Here is an 18,526-nt window from a genome sequence, read left to right on the forward strand (position 1 = left end):
TTATATAGAACAGCTCCGTCCAAACAAAATCATCCTATAACCTACCTATAATGTAAAAGGCCAGTATAACGACACGTTTATGGGAAAGAAATGGTCGCTACAGTTGTCGCAAAAACTTTCGTTCATTTCAGTGACCTATATAGCTGTATACTGCTCGTGTAAATGAAAAACAATGCTGGAACCATAATCGCATGATTATTAGAACCAGATTCTTCTGAAAACTTCACCAGCAGATAGAAAGAAGGTTGTATACTGGTACCGAAAATGTAAATCAATGCAGATGCTGCTGATAAAAAAAGCACACCTAATAACGGGAATAGCCGTTTAGTTGATAGCAGGTATGTTAAAACCACAGGCGTTGCTTATTTTTGCAAGAGGATAACTCAGCAAAAGCATTTCTATACCCAAACAGAGGAGGTGCGGCAGAACCGCTATATTAATCTCTTCGATCATAAAAGTTAAAGAAGTCACAACAAGCACGCCAAGTTTCCAACGGTCGTGTTTATTTCAGATCCGGGGGCAGTAACCGTAATTAATAGAATGAAAACCAGAATGAGCAATTTCACCATGCGTTTCGTGTGGAAAAGAAAGAAAGAATTCGTTGCATCGTGAGAGGCAAAGGCTTATAACATTAAACATTGGAACTCGAGTGCTTCGTGATTAAATTAATATTCGTCCTCTTCGTCTTCGTCGCCATCTCCATCTGCAGTATCGACTCCAACCTCTTCGTAATCTTTCTCTAGAGCAGCGAGATCCTCACGAGCCTCCGAGAATTCTCCTTCTTCCATTCCCTCGCCGACATACCTGGAAGTAAAGACGCCGCATTGTTAAACCTCCTAATAGTATGCAATTCATGAATGTTATCTTGCTTACCCACAAGTAGCGGGGCAAGGACATTCGTTATAGTATAGATGTTCTGTTTTAAACCACTCGTTCCGCTCAAGAGTGGCCACGTTTGTAACTTTTCGGTATTATCAATTTAAGATTTTAACCCATTGGAATCACTGGATTGGCGCAACTGCGGTTCAGTTTTCTGCCTATAAGGACACAAACGACGGCGCAACTGCGGTTCAGTTTTCTGCCTATAAGGACACAAACGACAACAACATGAGGTTTAAACTTACCAGTGAACGAATGCTCGCTTGGCGTACATCAAGTCAAACTTGTGATCGAGACGAGCCCAAGCTTCAGCAATAGCTGTGGTGTTGCTCAACATGCAGACGGCCCGTTGGACCTTTGCCAGATCACCACCTGGTACAACGGTGGGTGGCTGGTAGTTTATACCAACCTTGAAACCAGTGGGGCACCAGTCGACGAACTGAATGAGAAGGAAAATTTGTCACGGAAAGATTCAGCTTTAATATAACCCATAGATTTTTATCTTTTTACGCTATCAGTTAATTTTGAGGCTATATAGAAGTAACTTTTTCAGCTGGATATACCCATGGGACATTTTTTGCTAGGTTAACGTTGAGGTTATGTAAAACAAATTCGACTGACCTGAATTGTACGTTTCGTTTTAATAGAAGCAATAGCAGCATTGACGTCCTTCGGTACAACATCGCCACGGTAAAGCATACAACATGCCATGTACTTGCCATGGCGGGGATCGCATTTCACCATCTGGTTAGCGGGCTCAAAACAAGCATTGGTGATTTCGCCAACGGAAAGCTGCTCGTGATAAGCTTTTTCTGCCGAGATGACCGGAGCGTAGGTGACCAACGGGAAATGGATGCGAGGGTATGGCACCAAGTTGGTCTGAAACTCTGTCAAATCGACGTTGAGAGCCCCGTCGAAACGCAGGGAAGCAGTGATTGAAGAAACGATTTGACCGATCAGACGGTTGAGGTTGGTGTAAGATGGACGGTCAACGTCAAGGTTTCTACGGCAGATATCGTAGATTGCCTCGTTGTCGACCATAAATGCGCAATCGGAATGCTCAAGGGTGGTATGAGTGGTCAAGATGGAATTGTAAGGTTCCACCACTGCGGTTGAAACCTAGTTACGAAAACCGGTTTAATGGGTTCTAGATACAAAACCGAGATAAAATCGTCCTCGTAGGTTTGGGGGAAATGGTACAAGTTTTCATTATTATTGTTTTTTCAGGTTTCATTTGGAAGTAAACAAACAATATCCAAAAAAAACATAACTTCAGCGTCACTATCTTAAGCGTTATTGAAAGTTTAAAGGAAATAAAAGAGATGTTACGCGCCAAGGGTGTTGGATCGTAAGTTACAGTACAAGAGAGTAATAACCTACCTGCGGTGCTGGGTAGACCGCGAACTCCAGCTTTGATTTCTTCCCATAATCGACGGAAAGTCTTTCCATCAATAGAGACGCAAAACCGGAGCCGGTTCCACCACCGAAAGAGTGAAAAATGAGAAAACCTTGCAGACCTGTGCATTGGTCGGCCAACTTTCGGATACGATCGAGAACAGTGTCCACAATCTCTTTACCTGTAAACGTATAACAGGATAAGTTAACACGAATCAGATTTGTAACATGCATGGTATAGCTCGTACGCTGGCACAAGGTGTAGGAACACCCGAGTTATAACGATTTCCGTTTTCCGGCCACACGAGAATAAAACAAGTTACATTCATTTATTTTATTAAAATAAAACAAGATAAACATTTTTTTGTTTAAAATGAAATACTTACCAATAGTGTAGTGACCTCTTGCATAGTTATTTGCGGCATCTTCTTTTCCAGTAATCATTTGTTCAGGGTGGAACAACTGGCGGTAAGTACCAGTGCGGATCTCGTCTATACAGAAATGAAAATTAATGCATAATACAGAATCAAACACCTCGTAACTTACCCACTACGGTAGGTTCTAAATCAACAAACACGGCTCGTGGGACGTGTTTTCCTGAACCGGTCTCGCTGAAGAAAGTGTTGAACGAATCATCGCCACTGCCCACAGTTTTATCGCTTGGCATTTGACCGTCTGGTTGAATGCCATGCTCGAGGCAGTACAACTCCCAGCAAGCGTTACCGATCTGAACTCCGGCTTGGCCGACGTGGATGGAGATACATTCGCGCTAAAACAGAAAGATAATACTGTATTTAAATCTAGAGAACCAAACACTACCGAAATATAGGACGTGGATAGAGATACATTAGCGCTACAACTAAAAAAATAAATACTGTATCCAAACTTACAGAAAACTAAACACTATTAAAATATAAATGTCTCAACTTACCATATTGACGTGTAGTAAAAAAGAATAGACTTCAACAGAATATAAATATAGCTTCGTTACGCAGCTGTAGTTGATCTTGGTGAATGTAGGCGTGTTCGTTCAGCAGCGGCTTATATACCCGCCATTACGTCACAGCTTGGGCGCGCGCTATTGGTTGCTGTTCCGCAATTCAATTAAGAGAAACTAGCAATTCACTCGGGAAATCGCGAAGAAAAAATCTCCGCTGCTCCGACGCGCAGTATTCTCTTTAATTCTCTTGAGACTAAAACAACGGACCATTCGTCGGCCAACTGTTCACTGATTGCGATTGCATCTGCCCCTCATCGTTTCATGACCGTAATAATTTGCCACGGTGATTTAGATTTGATACTCCCATTTATTCGAACCGTGATACTACATGCTTCATTACCCACGATTAATGGAGTAGTCATGCGTATAAATCACACCCATATTATGTTTCCTTACTTGATCTTGCCATTCGCAACAAAGAATCTGCTTTGTTGTGGGTTTACGCAACTGTGAAGAGATATAGTTGAATGGGAAAGATGGGACACCTTTTAATTTTATTTTTGCTTCCTATTTGGTAGTCAACAAAAAAACATTTAAAGAATTATAAAACCGGATCCTCGCGACCCATAGGCCGTTGTTAGTTGTTTAAACCACGATCAGAATATTTGGATATTATGTGCTAAAGGAACACGCGTGAATTCGGAATGTGATGGTTGTCACTGTATTCAAAGACAAAACTAAAGTTTTATCTCGTATTACGTGTGCCCCAATGACAATTCGATTAGTAGCCTGCTTTCTTTTTACTTCACCGTGCACAAAATTTTCACAGGTAGCTTTGAGGGGCTTGCTATAAATATTTCAAAAGTAAAACGTCCCAGCAAGACAGCGAAACGTGACTTGAAGTTCATAAATAATGCAAACGACTCGAAAATGAATATCGACCGCGCCGCGCTTTGTACCCTTGGGACTTACACACCACCTGCTTGAACTGGCAAAGTCAGATGAATGACGTCATCAACTCGTGTCATGAGTCATCTAACACGTGGTGATCACGTGATTTTTACGACGATGTAGCCTATATGTTGAGTAAGGTTATAAGTTGGTGTGGGAGACCTATAGGACGTAGGAGTTGTTCCATTGCCAAATCTGACAATTTATATAGTTTTTATTCACATCGAAAAAAAATTAAAACCATAATATTTGTGGGCACATGTGTAAAAAAGTTGAATTATAGTATTATACAACTTTGATATCCAAATACCTATTTTTGTATATATAACCGTTAAAACAGCATTTATTCCCCTGTGGCATGAAAACTGCGGCAAGTTCGTTTTCCTAAATTGCGGTTTAAACAGGATGGCATCATATAAACAAACGGTGCTGTTAAATGTATGGTAGGGTGGGAGAAGTTTAGACACTTTTTTAAATCTGCTGCCACGAGACTACTTTTGATGATAGATGTAAATTTATGTTACAGTTTTATCACACGGACCAACATTATATCACGGGTGTTGTTTCACACACCTCGTGCCCACCTCCGAGTTATTACTTTTATTTTTTTGGAATTTTCTTTAATGCGTGGCTAACAAAATGAGAGACTTTTATCAACTGCATCAATTTTCAGGTTGCATCAATTTTCGTGAAATATCTTGCTCAACGACACATACGCGCACAATGGTAGCTGACTCGAGCGTGGCATCCGAAACTTTGGGGGTAGAAGCGGACGCGGGTTGTATAAACGACTGTCAATTGAGATTTAAACAGTTACGGCCCTATTTCATGTATAGTAGGGTGGGAGAAGACGGTACACCTTTAGCACATAATATTCAAGTATCTTGATCATGTTTTAAACAATTAACAACGGTCTATCAAAGTCATGAGGTTTTATAACTCTTTGAATGTTCTTTGTTTAGTGTCTCATCTTCCCCGCCCTACTATATGTATTGTACAAAAGAGCAATTGTGTAACAAATTGTAATAGACCTAGTACCCTGGAACTATCACTAGCTTCTCTGTGAAGACACCTCATAAGAGTCCCCTATGATTGAGAAACGAAACCGATAAAACGGTGGAGTTATAACAGGGGAATCCCGAGCACCGGAAGTTATTAAAAAGAATGGAGCTTGGGAAAAAAGAACAATCTATACATAATCAAACACAATCATAATGTAACACATTCACAGTTCCTATGTACAGAGCGGATTATACGCGAAACGAACACAACGTACATAATTACAAGGTTAATTTCTCGGGTATAAGTTTAACTGTTTCCTTTTTGCATTATGCGTCAGCCGTCAGTAAAGGTGTTAAGGAAAATAAACGCAACGAATTTAAGAATGGAATTTCAAAGAATCTGGAGTAAGAAATCATAGTACGGACTACTTACTCCATAACGATAAGTAGTAACAGTACAGCAGAACAAGATACACTATACATTATGTACAGTGGTTTGAAATAACATGCCAATGAAACAAGTAATTTAGACTCTTTAAAAGTACAGCACAGTCGAATGGAATGAAATAAATTGTTTAAACAAGCCATTTGTAAGACTCTTAACTATTAGTTTTACATTGAATGCAAAATAATACAATCAAATGTACTAAATAGACAGTGAGTGTAACATAATGAAATCAGTTGTCTTTTAAAATGGATACTTTAGCTTCCAAATTCAAAAACTTTGGTAAGAATGGAACAGAAGATGAAAGTAGACCAATACTCGCTGATGATCCTGAAAAGGTAATGGTTATGTTAATTATAATGATTGAAAATATATGTAGTGTTAGTTAAATTAAAACAAATATGAGCTTGGACACTTACATATATATAATCAAAAAAATAATAGAGTCAGGTTTTTTAGTTAATATGCTAGGGAAACAATTTGTGTAAATTGAGGTAAAATTCTATTTATGATCTAAATCGCAAGTCCAATAGCATGTCGCACTACAAGACTTATATTAAATACAACTTTAAAACAAAACTCATATGTTTTATAAAGGGAGAGATAGAGATTGCGCAATCTTCCTCTTCCGTATCACCAAGTGAGGATGTATTTACTGATGAGAAAGATCAAATAAAGGAATGCTATTTTCGTGATGGGATCAGAAAAATTGGTAAGAAAATTGTGACAAAGGAATGATGAAAAATCATCTTTTTTATAAAAGAAAATGTTAAAATAATAATAAAAATAATAATTTTAATATTTTAGACAGGATATAGTGACAAAGCAACAGTCGTTAAAACTTGCTTACAGTTAAAATAACATTTACATTTAATTGGAAAAAAAGCTTGGTCGCACCTAACAGACAAATAAGCCATTTATGTTTTAATATTATTAAGTTAAACTTCTAATAGAAACAAAAATGTTTTATTTGTGATCCAGATTTTGTCTTGGTTTATGAGGATGAACATTGTGAAAAAACGGAAGAGTTGTCGAGCAAAGAGAAAGCAAAGAGAAGAAACAAGAGAAATCAAGTGGAGCAGCAGGAGAAGTGGAGGAATAAGTTTATTAGATGTTTAAAACAAACTGGTGTAACTATTGAAGAAGTAAGTTTTTTTGTAACAGACCGCTATTTAGAAACTGTTTTATGGTTTTATAGTACATTTTTTGGTTAATATTTTTACAGTAAATAACACTGTACAGTTTATGTATATTTTCTTGAATTTTCTGTGTTTTTTTTCTGTGAATAATTGTTTGAACAAGCATTTATGAGTAATGTTACTTTACACAGGACAGCAGCGTCAGCGAAGAGAAAACAATCCACTATTTTAAACTCAACTGTCCATGGCATCTACTGACTTATTATGCAGAGGAACTTAATATTAGAGCTCCATTGCAGGTCAGTTTAGTTCTTGTTTGAGCTTTCTTGTACCTGCCTTTAATCTACAAAGGGTTCGTTTATATAGTTCTGAATATACTATAAAGGCCAGCACCAAGGATACAAACAAGAACATTTTAGTTTTTTTTTTCTGGGAACTGTGGAATGGGAATTTCTGATGCATGTAAATTTAGCTGTAGGAAGTTCAAATACAGAGTTTCAATAAAAGATGTTGTTATGGTGTTTTAATGTAACATCTATTATTGGTGTATAATTTGATGCACTTTGATTAAAGTTATATTAATAATAATAATAACTTTTATTTGTCTTTTCAATTACGGTATCAAAGGTTTAAAAATATTTTGAATGAAACATTAGGATATAGCGAGAAAACAACAGTTGTTAAAACACGCTTACAGTTAAAAACATATTTACATTTATTTAAAGTTACATTGTATCTGTAGTGCATCACATACATTTTGCAGTTGCGTGAATACAAAAGTCATCAGTGGTCAAGCATCATTTTAAAAAAGTTTCATCTCCCAAATGGTATGGTTCTTGATGTACCTAAGAGACCAAAGCTATATTTCACATGTACATTTCGAAAATCCAAGATTTCAAAGTAAGAATGCTAACAGTAGATCAAGTGTTGTGACAATAATGTTTGCAAGAAGACTATTAAAAAGTAGTTCTGTTGTAAAATTATTCCAGTTTTTAAACTTTGTTTAAGAGTTTATACATTTCATGCCAATTCTTCAACTGTTTGATTAATGGCAGTGTTTTCATTTTAATACTTACTGTTTATTTTTGGCTGTTTTTAGCTAATAGTTTCCAAATTCTCACTGCGTTAATCTTATAGTAAACATACACGTAAGACCGTTAAGTGTTTGTATAAGTTTCCTTTACTTACTGCAGTGCCTTGTTAACACCATATGGTGCATGGAAACAGAGTATTCGCCCAACTTAACCATTTGTTTCGAGCTAAACATCTCTTTCTACTTTGTTTATTTTCAGTTTTCTTGGAAATGACAATCATGATACTTACTTCTCTGCTACAGAAAGAGGGAGAATTATGTGGGAGATCTTACAAACTACTTTGTTTGGGAAAAAGAAACGGGCAGAGATTGGTACAACATTAAATATTAAACTGTTTTAAGTTTACTTATACCTATAAATGCAAGCAGAAAATTTATGTAACATTCTTAAACTGCCAACCATGATGGTGGCGGGAAAACCAGCATACCATTTACATCAAGTATAAATTAATGAAACATTGAATTTACTAAAAATGGGTCGATTGTTCTCAGTTCATATCCCAATTGGAAGTTTTCTTGTCCCATAGTTGCACTAGTATCTAGTTTTCAGGGCATGTGGTTGAGCTTTATCTACATAGTTCATCCAAGGTTGGTTTGCCGCACTGGAATAAATAATTTACATTCATTCATACAATTAAGCTCACAACATAAAATATTTGATCTGCAGTGCATTTCAACTGCCACTAGTAAAACAAAAGATGGCAGTTTCAATTATATTGCTTTATTTAATTTCAAAAACCTTAGGCATTGAGAGACTGCTGTGTGATGGTGTATTCACTGCGGCATTTCCTCTTCATGACGGGCCATACAGGCTTCCAAAACCCATTGAGGAAGTTAAGGTATTATATCAAGCATACAGATTAAACACAGTATGTTTAAGCTTTCCGTTTATTAAAAAATCTTAAAATATTAAGTTTACATTTTGTATGAAGAAATCCATTTATATTTTATCTGTACTGATTGTTAGCATTTTTTTTTCATAATGTAAAAGTAAGCATTTTTCTTGCAAAGTGTTTCCATTGTTTTGTTATACTGATGGATGGTTTATATGAAGTGTTGAATAAACAATGCTAGATAAACGTGAGATGATATACAAATATACAACACCTATGCATTAGGAAACTCATATTTCTAATATACAGACATGTATATTTTACAGTTTACATAAACTATGTTAAAGTTACTAAATACGGAGTTATTTCAGGACCTTGAAAAATTGAACAAACGTCAAATTCTTTATGAATATTGGGCAAGATGGGGCAGATGGTATAAATATCAACCACTGGATCATATACGAGATTACTTTGGTGAAAAAATTGGGATTTACTTTGCTTGGCTTGGTGAGTTGCTACAGACAATAGTTTTTGATGCACAATTTTTTTACCTTCTATGTTACAGAGATTTTTATAGTTTTATAAAACACAGACATAATGTGTAAAATAGCATGAAAAAAAAAGATTTTACCATTTTTATTACTAACAGAGCTTTAACTAAGTTTAATTTTAGCGTAATGTGTAAAATGTCACGAAAAAATCTAAGATTTTACCATTTTTATCACTAACAGAGCTTTAGCTAAGTTTAAATTTATTTCCCAGGATTTTACACAGCTTGGTTACTTCCTGTAGCTTTTATCGGGTTCATAGTTTTTCTCGCCGGTCTCATTGGAATCAACATGAACCCAGAAGCGTGAGTTTTAACTTAACTTGACACAATCTACAAATGTAAACAATTTAAAAAATGAATGTCAAAATAACCCATTCATACAATGTTAAAATACAATGTTAAAAACTAATACAATGTTAAAAACTAAGTGCATACAATGTTAAAGAATGAATGTCCAAATAACCCATTCATACAATGTTAAAATGAATGTTAAAAACTAAACAAATACAATGTTCCAAAATGAATGTCCAAATAACCCATTCATACAATGTTAAAATGAATGCTAAAAACTAAACAAATACAATGTTTCAAAATGAATGTCCAAATAACCCATTCATACAATGTTAAAATGAATGTTAAAAACTAAACAAATACAATGTTTCAAAATGAATGTCCAAATAACCCATTCATACAATGTTAAAATGAATGTTAAAAACTAAACAAATACAATGTTTCAAAATGAATGTCCAAATATCTATTTATACAATGTTAAAATGAATGTTAAAAACTTAATGCATACAATGTTAAAATTAAATGTCCTAATATCCTATCCCTAGAGGAATAGCATAGCAATTCTAAAAACAGCAACAAATATGTTCCAAAATAGGAAAAAAGTTGTAAATTGTGGTTTAAAGTTGACTGTCATGATATGATATTTTAAATGGCACTGGTACAAACTAATTTTCGTAAAAAAACAAATACAAGTAAATTCGTGAATAGGAAAATTGTAATTTGTAGTTAAAAGTTTCCTCCGTCTTTTACAGGAAAGATGTTTGCGGAAGTGGAAATAGTTATATGATGTGTCCACCATGTGAGGGGTGTAAGAAGTGGCCGCTTAGCAAATCTTGTATAATGATGAAACTTGCTTATTTGTTTGATAACAATGGGACGGTCACCTTTGCCATAATTATGTCTTTCTGGGGTAGGTTTTAAAGTTTATCATGTCGTAAATGAACCTGTGTAGCATATTTATTCTTATTGAAAAAAAAAGTTATTTTATCTTTTTTGAAAATAAGTTACAATGTGTTAATGTTTACTTTTTCCAAAAGTAAATATGTTTTTTATGTACATTATCGAGACCCAGTTTTGTGGGATAATATACCAATGTACCACACATTATTTTCACTATTTCAAATTATATACCAAGTACACATCTCCCAGGAGTGCATGAATAATTGATGAACAGGTAGAAAATTCATTCTTATGCCTTTGCCAACTTAATTCAAAATGTGTACGTCATACTGTTAATGGATTGTGGACTTTTTGTCATAAATATTTGATGGTTGTAACAAAGCAGGCAAATTCAAAACTATCATGTTACTTATAAGCTTTATAAATAAGTGTAGTACTAGTCAAAACACTAACTTTCTACATTTTTTATTAAAAAATTAACTAAATAATGTGCATTTAATTTTTCAGCTGTAATTTTTCTTGAGTTTTAAAAACAGGAAAGTGCAAATATTGTGCATCGCTATCACATTACTTATGAGCTTTATCAATAAATGTAGTACTAGTCAAAAACAATAACTTTCCACATGGTTTATTACTAAAAAAATCAACTAAATAATGTCAGTGTTTCCATTTAAATAATTACTTAAAAATTAACCAAATAATGTCAGTGTTTACATTTATTTTTCAGCTGTATTTTTTCTTGAGTTCTGGAAGCGGAAAAGTGCAAATATTGCGCATCACTGGGAAGTGATGGATTACGAGGAGGAAGAAGAACGTCCTCGACCAGAATACAACGCACGAGCCCCCACTCTAAGTGTTAACCCAATAACTGGGGTCGTGGAACCCCATTTTTCACCAAAGCAAAGACTGAGAAGAATGTTTACTGGATTTGCCATCTTAATTATAATGGTATGTATAAAATACACTTAACAGCGCGTTTATAAAATACATAGCTACAACGTGGGTCCAGTTCTTTCATACCAACTTTTTTAAAAATTTTACGTCCGATTTTGGTTTATCTGTTCCGTTTAATAATTGATTTAAATTTTAAATGAAAACAAACATATATTTATACTTTAATGACTATCTTTATTTTAAACAGATAAAAATTCGACTATGAATAGTTTTCTGTTTTAAAGCCTGGTTCTGTGAGATTTGAACATGCTTTTAAATACTGAGTATTGATCATATCCTGCGATACACCCACTAATGCATTAATTATCAATTATTCTATGTTTCAGTTGGTTGTCGTCGTCATATTTGTCTTGTCAGTCATCTTATACAAGTGTCTAATTGGCGTGGTAATGTCGCACAGCCATGATAAATTAATACACGGAGAGGTGGGTGTTTATGGGTATAATTATTTTTGGTAAAGGGTATTAAAAATGAGTAACTTTGTTGCTTTTTGTATCGTAATTTTCATGTGATTAGGGTTTAAAAATAAATACTGTTTACTTGTTCTGGCGCTTGAGCTCATTATTTATTCATTTTAAGTAAATTTAATTACGGAAACGAATGACATTTCACCAGACTTTCAATTCACTTTAACGGATTTTTAAATTAACCATTTTAAAACAAAATCATGTATAAAAGTAACTAAATTGTTTTATCCTTTGTTTCATTTTTTAATGTATGGGTAATAATTCGGATAACCCATTAGCGACCACTGCGAGCAATTGCCGTTAAGTGTCTTGCCTAATAGTAGCATCGACAAACTTTGAACCCATTACCTCTGGGTTCGAGGCAGGGGCGCTAACCACTTCCATAGCACCGGTACATAAATTTGTGTCATTTTTCGTTGGATCCAACTTTTTTTTTTATTATAAATTCCTTTCCAGGTCAGTACGATCATGAGGTCGGTTAGTGGAGCCCTCCTTAACTTGATTCTTATTATGTTGATGTCTAATGTCTACACTGCTGTTGCTGAATGGTTAACAAGATGGGGTGAGATAATAATTATGTTGTTAATTATGTGTAAGTGTGTAACATTACACTGCTGTATCATCCCAGTGTATATTATGAATACATAAATCTTAGCTATTTATTTTAACTTTTATTTTTTTTTAATAAGCGTAGTTATTAAACGGTTGCAATCACAAAAAAATGTTTATTTTACCTTATAGCTATCTTTATAGCTATAATAATTTAAGATACCAGAATTCAATCACTTCATGCTCATTTATTAATTATATCAATTATGTGTACCACTGATGTAGCGCATCAGTGTATAAGATCGCATAAGCATTGCTGTTCATTGTCAAATTTTCTATTTTCCTTTATATTTTTAGAAAACATAATTGATCAAAAATGTACAAAATTTTATTCCAATTATTCTATATCTAATTAACATTGTTGATTAATTTCACTAACCTTCTTCATAATAGAAATGCACAGAACTCAGACTGAATATGAGAATGCGCTCACATTCAAGGTTTTCATCTTCCAGTTTGTCAACTACTATTCATCCATCTTCTACATTGCTTTCTTTAAAGGAAAGTAAGTTATTAATTTTTGCTATACTGGCTGTAACTGTGAATTTCCTTTTTGAAATTGACCTAAAATGACACAAATTTGGAGTCGCCCTGCCAAATAAGCATAAATAAGTACTTTTCATTCATTCATTCCAACACACATCCAAATTGTATCACATTTTTAAAAAAAAATATTTTTTATTTTTTTAGGTTTGTTGGTTACCCAGGTCATTATGGAAAGTTCCTTGGTATCCGAAACGAGGCGTGTGGAAGTGGAGGTTGTTTGATAGATCTTGCTCTTCAATTATTTATTATTATGGTCGGAAAACAAGCAATAAATAATGTGCAAGAATTAATTCTGCCGTGAGTTAGTGTTTGGTTTGTAGAAAGTAGTAAATGGTTAATAGTCAATAATTTGGTTTTTAAATTTTAAGAAACTACACAATTTTGTAGCAGTTGGCACACCTACACAATACATATATGAAGGTACTTGCTTACTTTTCAATAGAACAGTTATTTTTAAAAGAATAAAATTTCTTACGTTTATCTGTTGGTTTACTAGCCCAATATTGCTGTATCAAACTTGTTTATTTTAGTAGGTATCATACATTTTTATATTTAAAAAAAAAAACTTTAACAACAAGTTTTCGTTTTTTTAAAAAACTTTTTTTATACGTTTTTTTTTAAAACTTTAAAAACAAGTTTTCGTTACAGGAAACTTTTCCAGTGGTGGCAACGAAGGCAGGTGAAGAAAGCATTTGGAGCCGAACAGAAAAGTAAAATGACAAAACCATGGGAAAAAGAATACCTTAAACTGGTGCATTACGAAGGATTGTTTGAAGAGTATCTTGAAATGGGTGAGATATATTAAAAATTGTTGTTAAATAATATTTCAGAAAAGTAATCACTTTTGGCTAAAATAAACCTTTGTTTTATTTGTTTAAAAATGATGGTAATACATAATATAAGTCTTTAAAAAAATATGTTATTCATTCTTGCATGGTGGCAAGCTGTATGAACATCCCTGTTATAACAACTGTCGTTTTCTGGCCACGCGGGGATGAAGTAACTTACATTCATTCATACTTACTTGACAGTGCTCCAATTTGGATTCATCACTATATTTGTTGCTGCCTTCCCCCTTGCTCCGTTATTTGCATTGCTGAACAACTGGATTGAGATACGACTTGATGCGAGTAAACTAGTTTGTGAGATGAGAAGACCGGTGGCAGAACGCGCACAGAATATTGGTGTGTGGTACGAGATTCTTGACGCTCTGGTGCAAATTGCAGTAATAACTAATGTAAGAAAGTGATGATTTTTGGATTTGCTGTTACAAAATTTGGAATGCATATGAAATCTATTTTTAATCTTTCAGTTTAAATGCTATTACATAGAATATCTGACCCCTTAAAATTCGTAAATTAATTATAGCAAATAACCAAAAATTCTAATATCAGTGACAATAAACTTTAATTACCCTTTCATACCACAGGCGTTCTTGATTGCTTTCACATCTGAGTTTATTCCACGGATTCTCTACAAATATGAAGTTGGAGCTGGAAGTTTGAAAGGTTACACCAACCACTCACTATCATATGCTCCTACAAGTGCTGGTAGGTTCCAAATCTGGAATTTTATCAATATTAAACGAGTTTCATGAAAATGCCGACTATGTTCTCAATAAATAGAGTATTTTTTAAACCTTAAGTATTTTCCTGTGCTGCCTGAAGGCACTTTATGGGTTGTCTAAATTATCAGCCATACATGAAAAAATTCATTAAAATAAATGAACCCACAAAGTAACATACTTACTTGTAAGCTGGCGTGAAGTGTATAAAACAAAACAGCGGCGTTATAACAACTGTTGTTTTCCCGCCCAAGCAAGAATAAAGTACATTTAAAATATTAAAAAACTCATGTAAAAAGCAGAGAAAGGTACAACTTCCATGTCCTATGTAAAATTGTTGGCTTTTATATACACTAACTTTTACGCGCAATTAAAAAAATATATTTCCATAAAGTAGCAAATGTAAATTTAACATTTGGAATTTTCCAACTATTTCAGGTTTAGGAGATTGCCGGTACAAAGGTTACAGAGACTGGGAGGGCCACCATACGTTGTATTACTGGAAGTTGTTGGCTTGTAAACTTGCATTTGTCATCACTTTTGAGGTGGTTATCTTGACTAAAAGTATTTTAGATAAAATTACTTAACGACTATTGTTTTGCCATTACATCTTGTCCTGTTGTTTTTTCCATTTTCCTAATCTTCGTTACTGTGATCTAAGAGACAAATTAAGTGTATTATTATTATTATTACAGTAAATAATTACCTGGATAAAATATTATTAAGCTTTTTTTCCAAATGTGAAAAAAGAATTAGTGAACAATAAATCATAGAACACATAGTTTACAAAATTTTAATATAAAATATTAAAATTTAACTAGTAAAATGTAACAAATTAAAAAATATTTTACCCAATTTTAAATTTCAATGATGAAATAACACTATTAAAGCGTAGCAAATCAAAAAAATATTTTACCCAATTTTATATTTTATGATGCAGCACCTTGTATTCTTTATTGGAAGAATGATCGACTGGAGCGTGCCAGATGTACCTGAAAGTTTACAATATAAAATTAAACGCGAGCATTATCTTGCCAAGCAAGCATTAGCTGACAACCGGGACAACTCAATGGTTTGAAATTGATTTTTATTCCGTTTTTCTCCAAGTTTAAATTTTTTGATTTTGCATGTAGCTGTTTTGATATACTAATTAAACTGATTTATTGAAAATATTGAAAAAAAAGTGTTCATTAACATTAATTGTCTAAAAACTTATTCTAAAATATTTTGTTTACACTAAAATTAAACAATTAACAAATAAAATCATACAAATTAATTTTGCATGCCGCTATTTGTTTTAATAAAGTGAAATGATTGAATAAATATATTGTGAAATACTTTTTATTGATATCAATTAATAGTTGTGAACAAATTTATTAAAAAACTTTTGTTTTATAAAGCCATTACTATTTTGAAACTTGAATTAAAATCATATAATTAACAAATACTTGATGATTTATCATAACATGGTGTGGTTTTTGTTGCATGCAGAACAATAAAGGGGAATCTTCCAACAGCAGTATGTAACAATCATATATGGTAAGTAATCATTTCATTTACAGCTTCATAAAATGTGTGAATCACAATTTGTTGCATCTAATACAAATTTGAATGAATGAATGAATGAATGAAATTTATTTCGTCTCTTCGGTCACGATAACGAAGAACAAGAGAGTTGACAAAAAGCGAAAAGACGGGTAGTAACGGTAAAACAACAGTTGTTAAAACACGCTTGTTGATAAAAAAGAAAGAAATAATGTTTTGGATAAAAGGCGTGACCGTTACACCCTACAGACGATACAATTTCAAAATTAAATAAATAACATTTAATTAAACATATTAAAGTTCTAATTGGAAGAAACTTTAATTGTGGAAGAAACTTTAATCTTTAATTGTTTTACTTTAATTGTTGGCCAAATATGAATGAGTAAGCAAGAAAAGTCACTATAGTGGATTCTATAAACAAGAACATCCATGTTATTATTAGATTTTCTCTGCCATAGAAAGATAAATAAGTTATATTTACTAATTTTTATCAACCACGTTTCGTTACATTATTAGTTTTGCAACAATTTAAAAAATACAAATGCTGCTGCATTCAAATAAACACACATTTGTCCAGCGCCGTGGCGTAGTGGTTAGCGCGCCTGCCTGTAACCATTAGGTAATGAGTTCAAGGCTCGTCGGTGCTACCATTGTGGGCGTATGTGTCCTTGAGCAAGACACTTAACGACAATTGCTCCAACCCAGTGGTCACTAATGGGTTGTCCAAATTATCAGCCATAGATAAAAAAAAAAAAAAAATAATAATAAAATAATTACCCACAAAGTAACATACATGGTAACTCGTAAGCTGGCACGAGGTGTTAAACCCGTGTGATAACGACTGTCGTTTTCCGGCAACGCGAGGATAAATTAAGATTCATTCATTCATTCACATAACTTGCCCAATATATGTTTCAGGAAGTCATGAAGTTATACAACAGACGTGTTTCACAAGATCCACATGATGCAGACGCAGACACTCGTTACCAAAGAATATACAAGGCTGCCAATAAACTTTCAAAACTCTCCTTTGCTAAACCAACTCTTGATACTCTACAGGAGGAAGAAAACTCTGAAAAGATAGAACCAGTTACAACAAATGTTGATAAAAAAATCATAAATACCAACCTAGAAAAAAAATTAATTGATACAGATACAACAACAGATACTAAAACGTCTTCTGCCATGGTAACTGCTTCAGGCTCTCAAAATTTTCCATCACAACCATTAGAGTCCTCCGAGAAGCCAGCATCCCAACTACGACCTCTGCCTCCAAGATTAAACCAATCACCAAACACTTCAGATGATGATAATTCTAGATCGAACAGAAGGCAACGAAACCTTGCTACAAGGAGAAGCAAGGTTAAAAGGGATCAGGTGTAATGTTTCCTGTGTTTCCAATTATAAGTGCTGTATTGCTATATTTGTTTACAATTATAAGTGGCGTATTTTCCAACAATTTTAGTGTAATATATAACAGGTGTAGTTTTCTAGCGGCTGACTGCGCTTGGATCACAGACTTAGTATTATGGTAATTATTTTTAAATTTTGCATAAAGAATATACATCGTGTTGTGAAACGATAACAGCCAGCCAACTGGCGTAACATGTATGTTCAAATAACATTAGGTGAAATTTGGATAACTATAATATTAAACTCTCTCAGCCGCTACAGTTTCCTGTATCGACAATTATCAAGTGCCGTATTTTCCAACAGTGTCAGTATAATATATACCAGTGTATGGTTTTTATATTGACAACTATTAAATGCTGTATTTCCAAAGAAATTATACTCCAATATATTACAGGTGTAATATTCCTACATTGATAATTGTTAAGTGCTGTATTTTCTGAACTATTATTGTGTATTATATTACATTTTTCAATTTACACAGTTTTAAATATACTTTAATTGAATAAACTGTAATGTTTACAATGTATTCTAGGGTACTCATAACCCAGCACTGTATAAATAGTGAACTGTATTAAACACAATTTATTTTGCGATTTGTGCTTTAACAACCAGTTTAACCGTGAATATATATATATACATATATATATATACACGTCTTGCCACCCTTTTTGTTAGTTCCACTGTAATTGTATTGTACTGTTAGTGTGTTTATTATGTTGCACAAAGATTTTAACTGTAGAACACACAGATTATTCAGAATTTAGTATTTTTTATTGCCAAGTTTTGGTTTCTCATAAGTAAGAAACTGTTTATTAAATGTAAACTTTTCTGGAATAAACAAAAAAACTGTGTGTAGCAGGGGCATCAATGAGTTTTTGTCAAATATAGTTCAATTCTCTTATGATATGGTATTAAATCAAAGACATTTAATCTCTGTAACAGATGTAAAATATTTTGTATATTTCGTCTCTTACAGACATTTTAAGTGTCTCGCATACATTTTTTTTGTTT

At 33.5% G+C, this 18,526-nt stretch overlaps 2 protein-coding genes and 1 long non-coding RNA gene across 4 annotated transcripts; 1 reads left to right on the forward strand and 2 right to left on the reverse strand.

Moving 5' to 3' along the window:
• Window positions 1–486: 486 nt before the first annotated feature.
• Window positions 487–3,368, reverse strand: LOC149732827 (tubulin alpha-1 chain). The gene is made up of 7 exons (XM_089882914.1): window positions 3,206–3,368; window positions 2,821–3,043; window positions 2,661–2,765; window positions 2,260–2,456; window positions 1,501–1,998; window positions 1,125–1,318; window positions 487–804 (listed from the first exon to the last, which is right to left on the reverse strand). The coding sequence occupies exons 1-7, from the start codon at window positions 3,206–3,208 to the stop codon at window positions 666–668; spliced, it is 1,359 nt and encodes a 452-aa protein (XP_089739040.1). The 5' UTR covers window positions 3,209–3,368; the 3' UTR covers window positions 487–665.
• Window positions 3,369–5,287: 1,919 nt separating this feature from the next.
• Window positions 5,288–18,383, forward strand: LOC149732828 (anoctamin-7-like). Of its 2 annotated transcripts, XM_089882908.1 has the most exons (22): window positions 5,304–5,949; window positions 6,209–6,323; window positions 6,593–6,756; window positions 6,942–7,049; window positions 7,514–7,650; window positions 8,043–8,155; window positions 8,588–8,682; window positions 9,048–9,183; window positions 9,439–9,529; window positions 10,270–10,427; window positions 11,145–11,365; window positions 11,698–11,796; window positions 12,295–12,400; window positions 12,841–12,952; window positions 13,138–13,290; window positions 13,642–13,784; window positions 14,025–14,230; window positions 14,423–14,543; window positions 14,996–15,102; window positions 15,498–15,629; window positions 16,049–16,096; window positions 17,021–17,313. In XM_089882908.1, exons 1-21 carry the CDS (start codon window positions 5,860–5,862, stop codon window positions 16,082–16,084), a joined length of 2,643 nt encoding a protein of 880 aa, XP_089739034.1. In that variant the 5' UTR covers window positions 5,304–5,859; the 3' UTR covers window positions 16,085–16,096; window positions 17,021–17,313. The 2 variants fall into 2 exon arrangements, with proteins under 2 accessions (XP_089739033.1, XP_089739034.1); XM_089882907.1 differs by lacking the exon at window positions 16,049–16,096 and having other exon boundaries at window positions 5,288–5,949; window positions 17,021–18,383.
• LOC149732829 (uncharacterized) lies at window positions 13,551–15,610 on the reverse strand. Its single transcript, XR_016385552.1, has 2 exons — window positions 15,474–15,610; window positions 13,551–15,213 (listed from the first exon to the last, which is right to left on the reverse strand). It is a non-coding gene; the product is annotated as an uncharacterized LOC149732829 (long non-coding RNA).
• Window positions 18,384–18,526: the final 143 nt, after the last annotated feature.

The sequence above is a fragment of the Ciona robusta genome, chromosome 8 (genome assembly GCF_009617815.1).
Source record: "Ciona robusta chromosome 8, ASM961781v2".
NCBI lineage: Eukaryota > Metazoa > Chordata > Ascidiacea > Phlebobranchia > Cionidae > Ciona > Ciona robusta.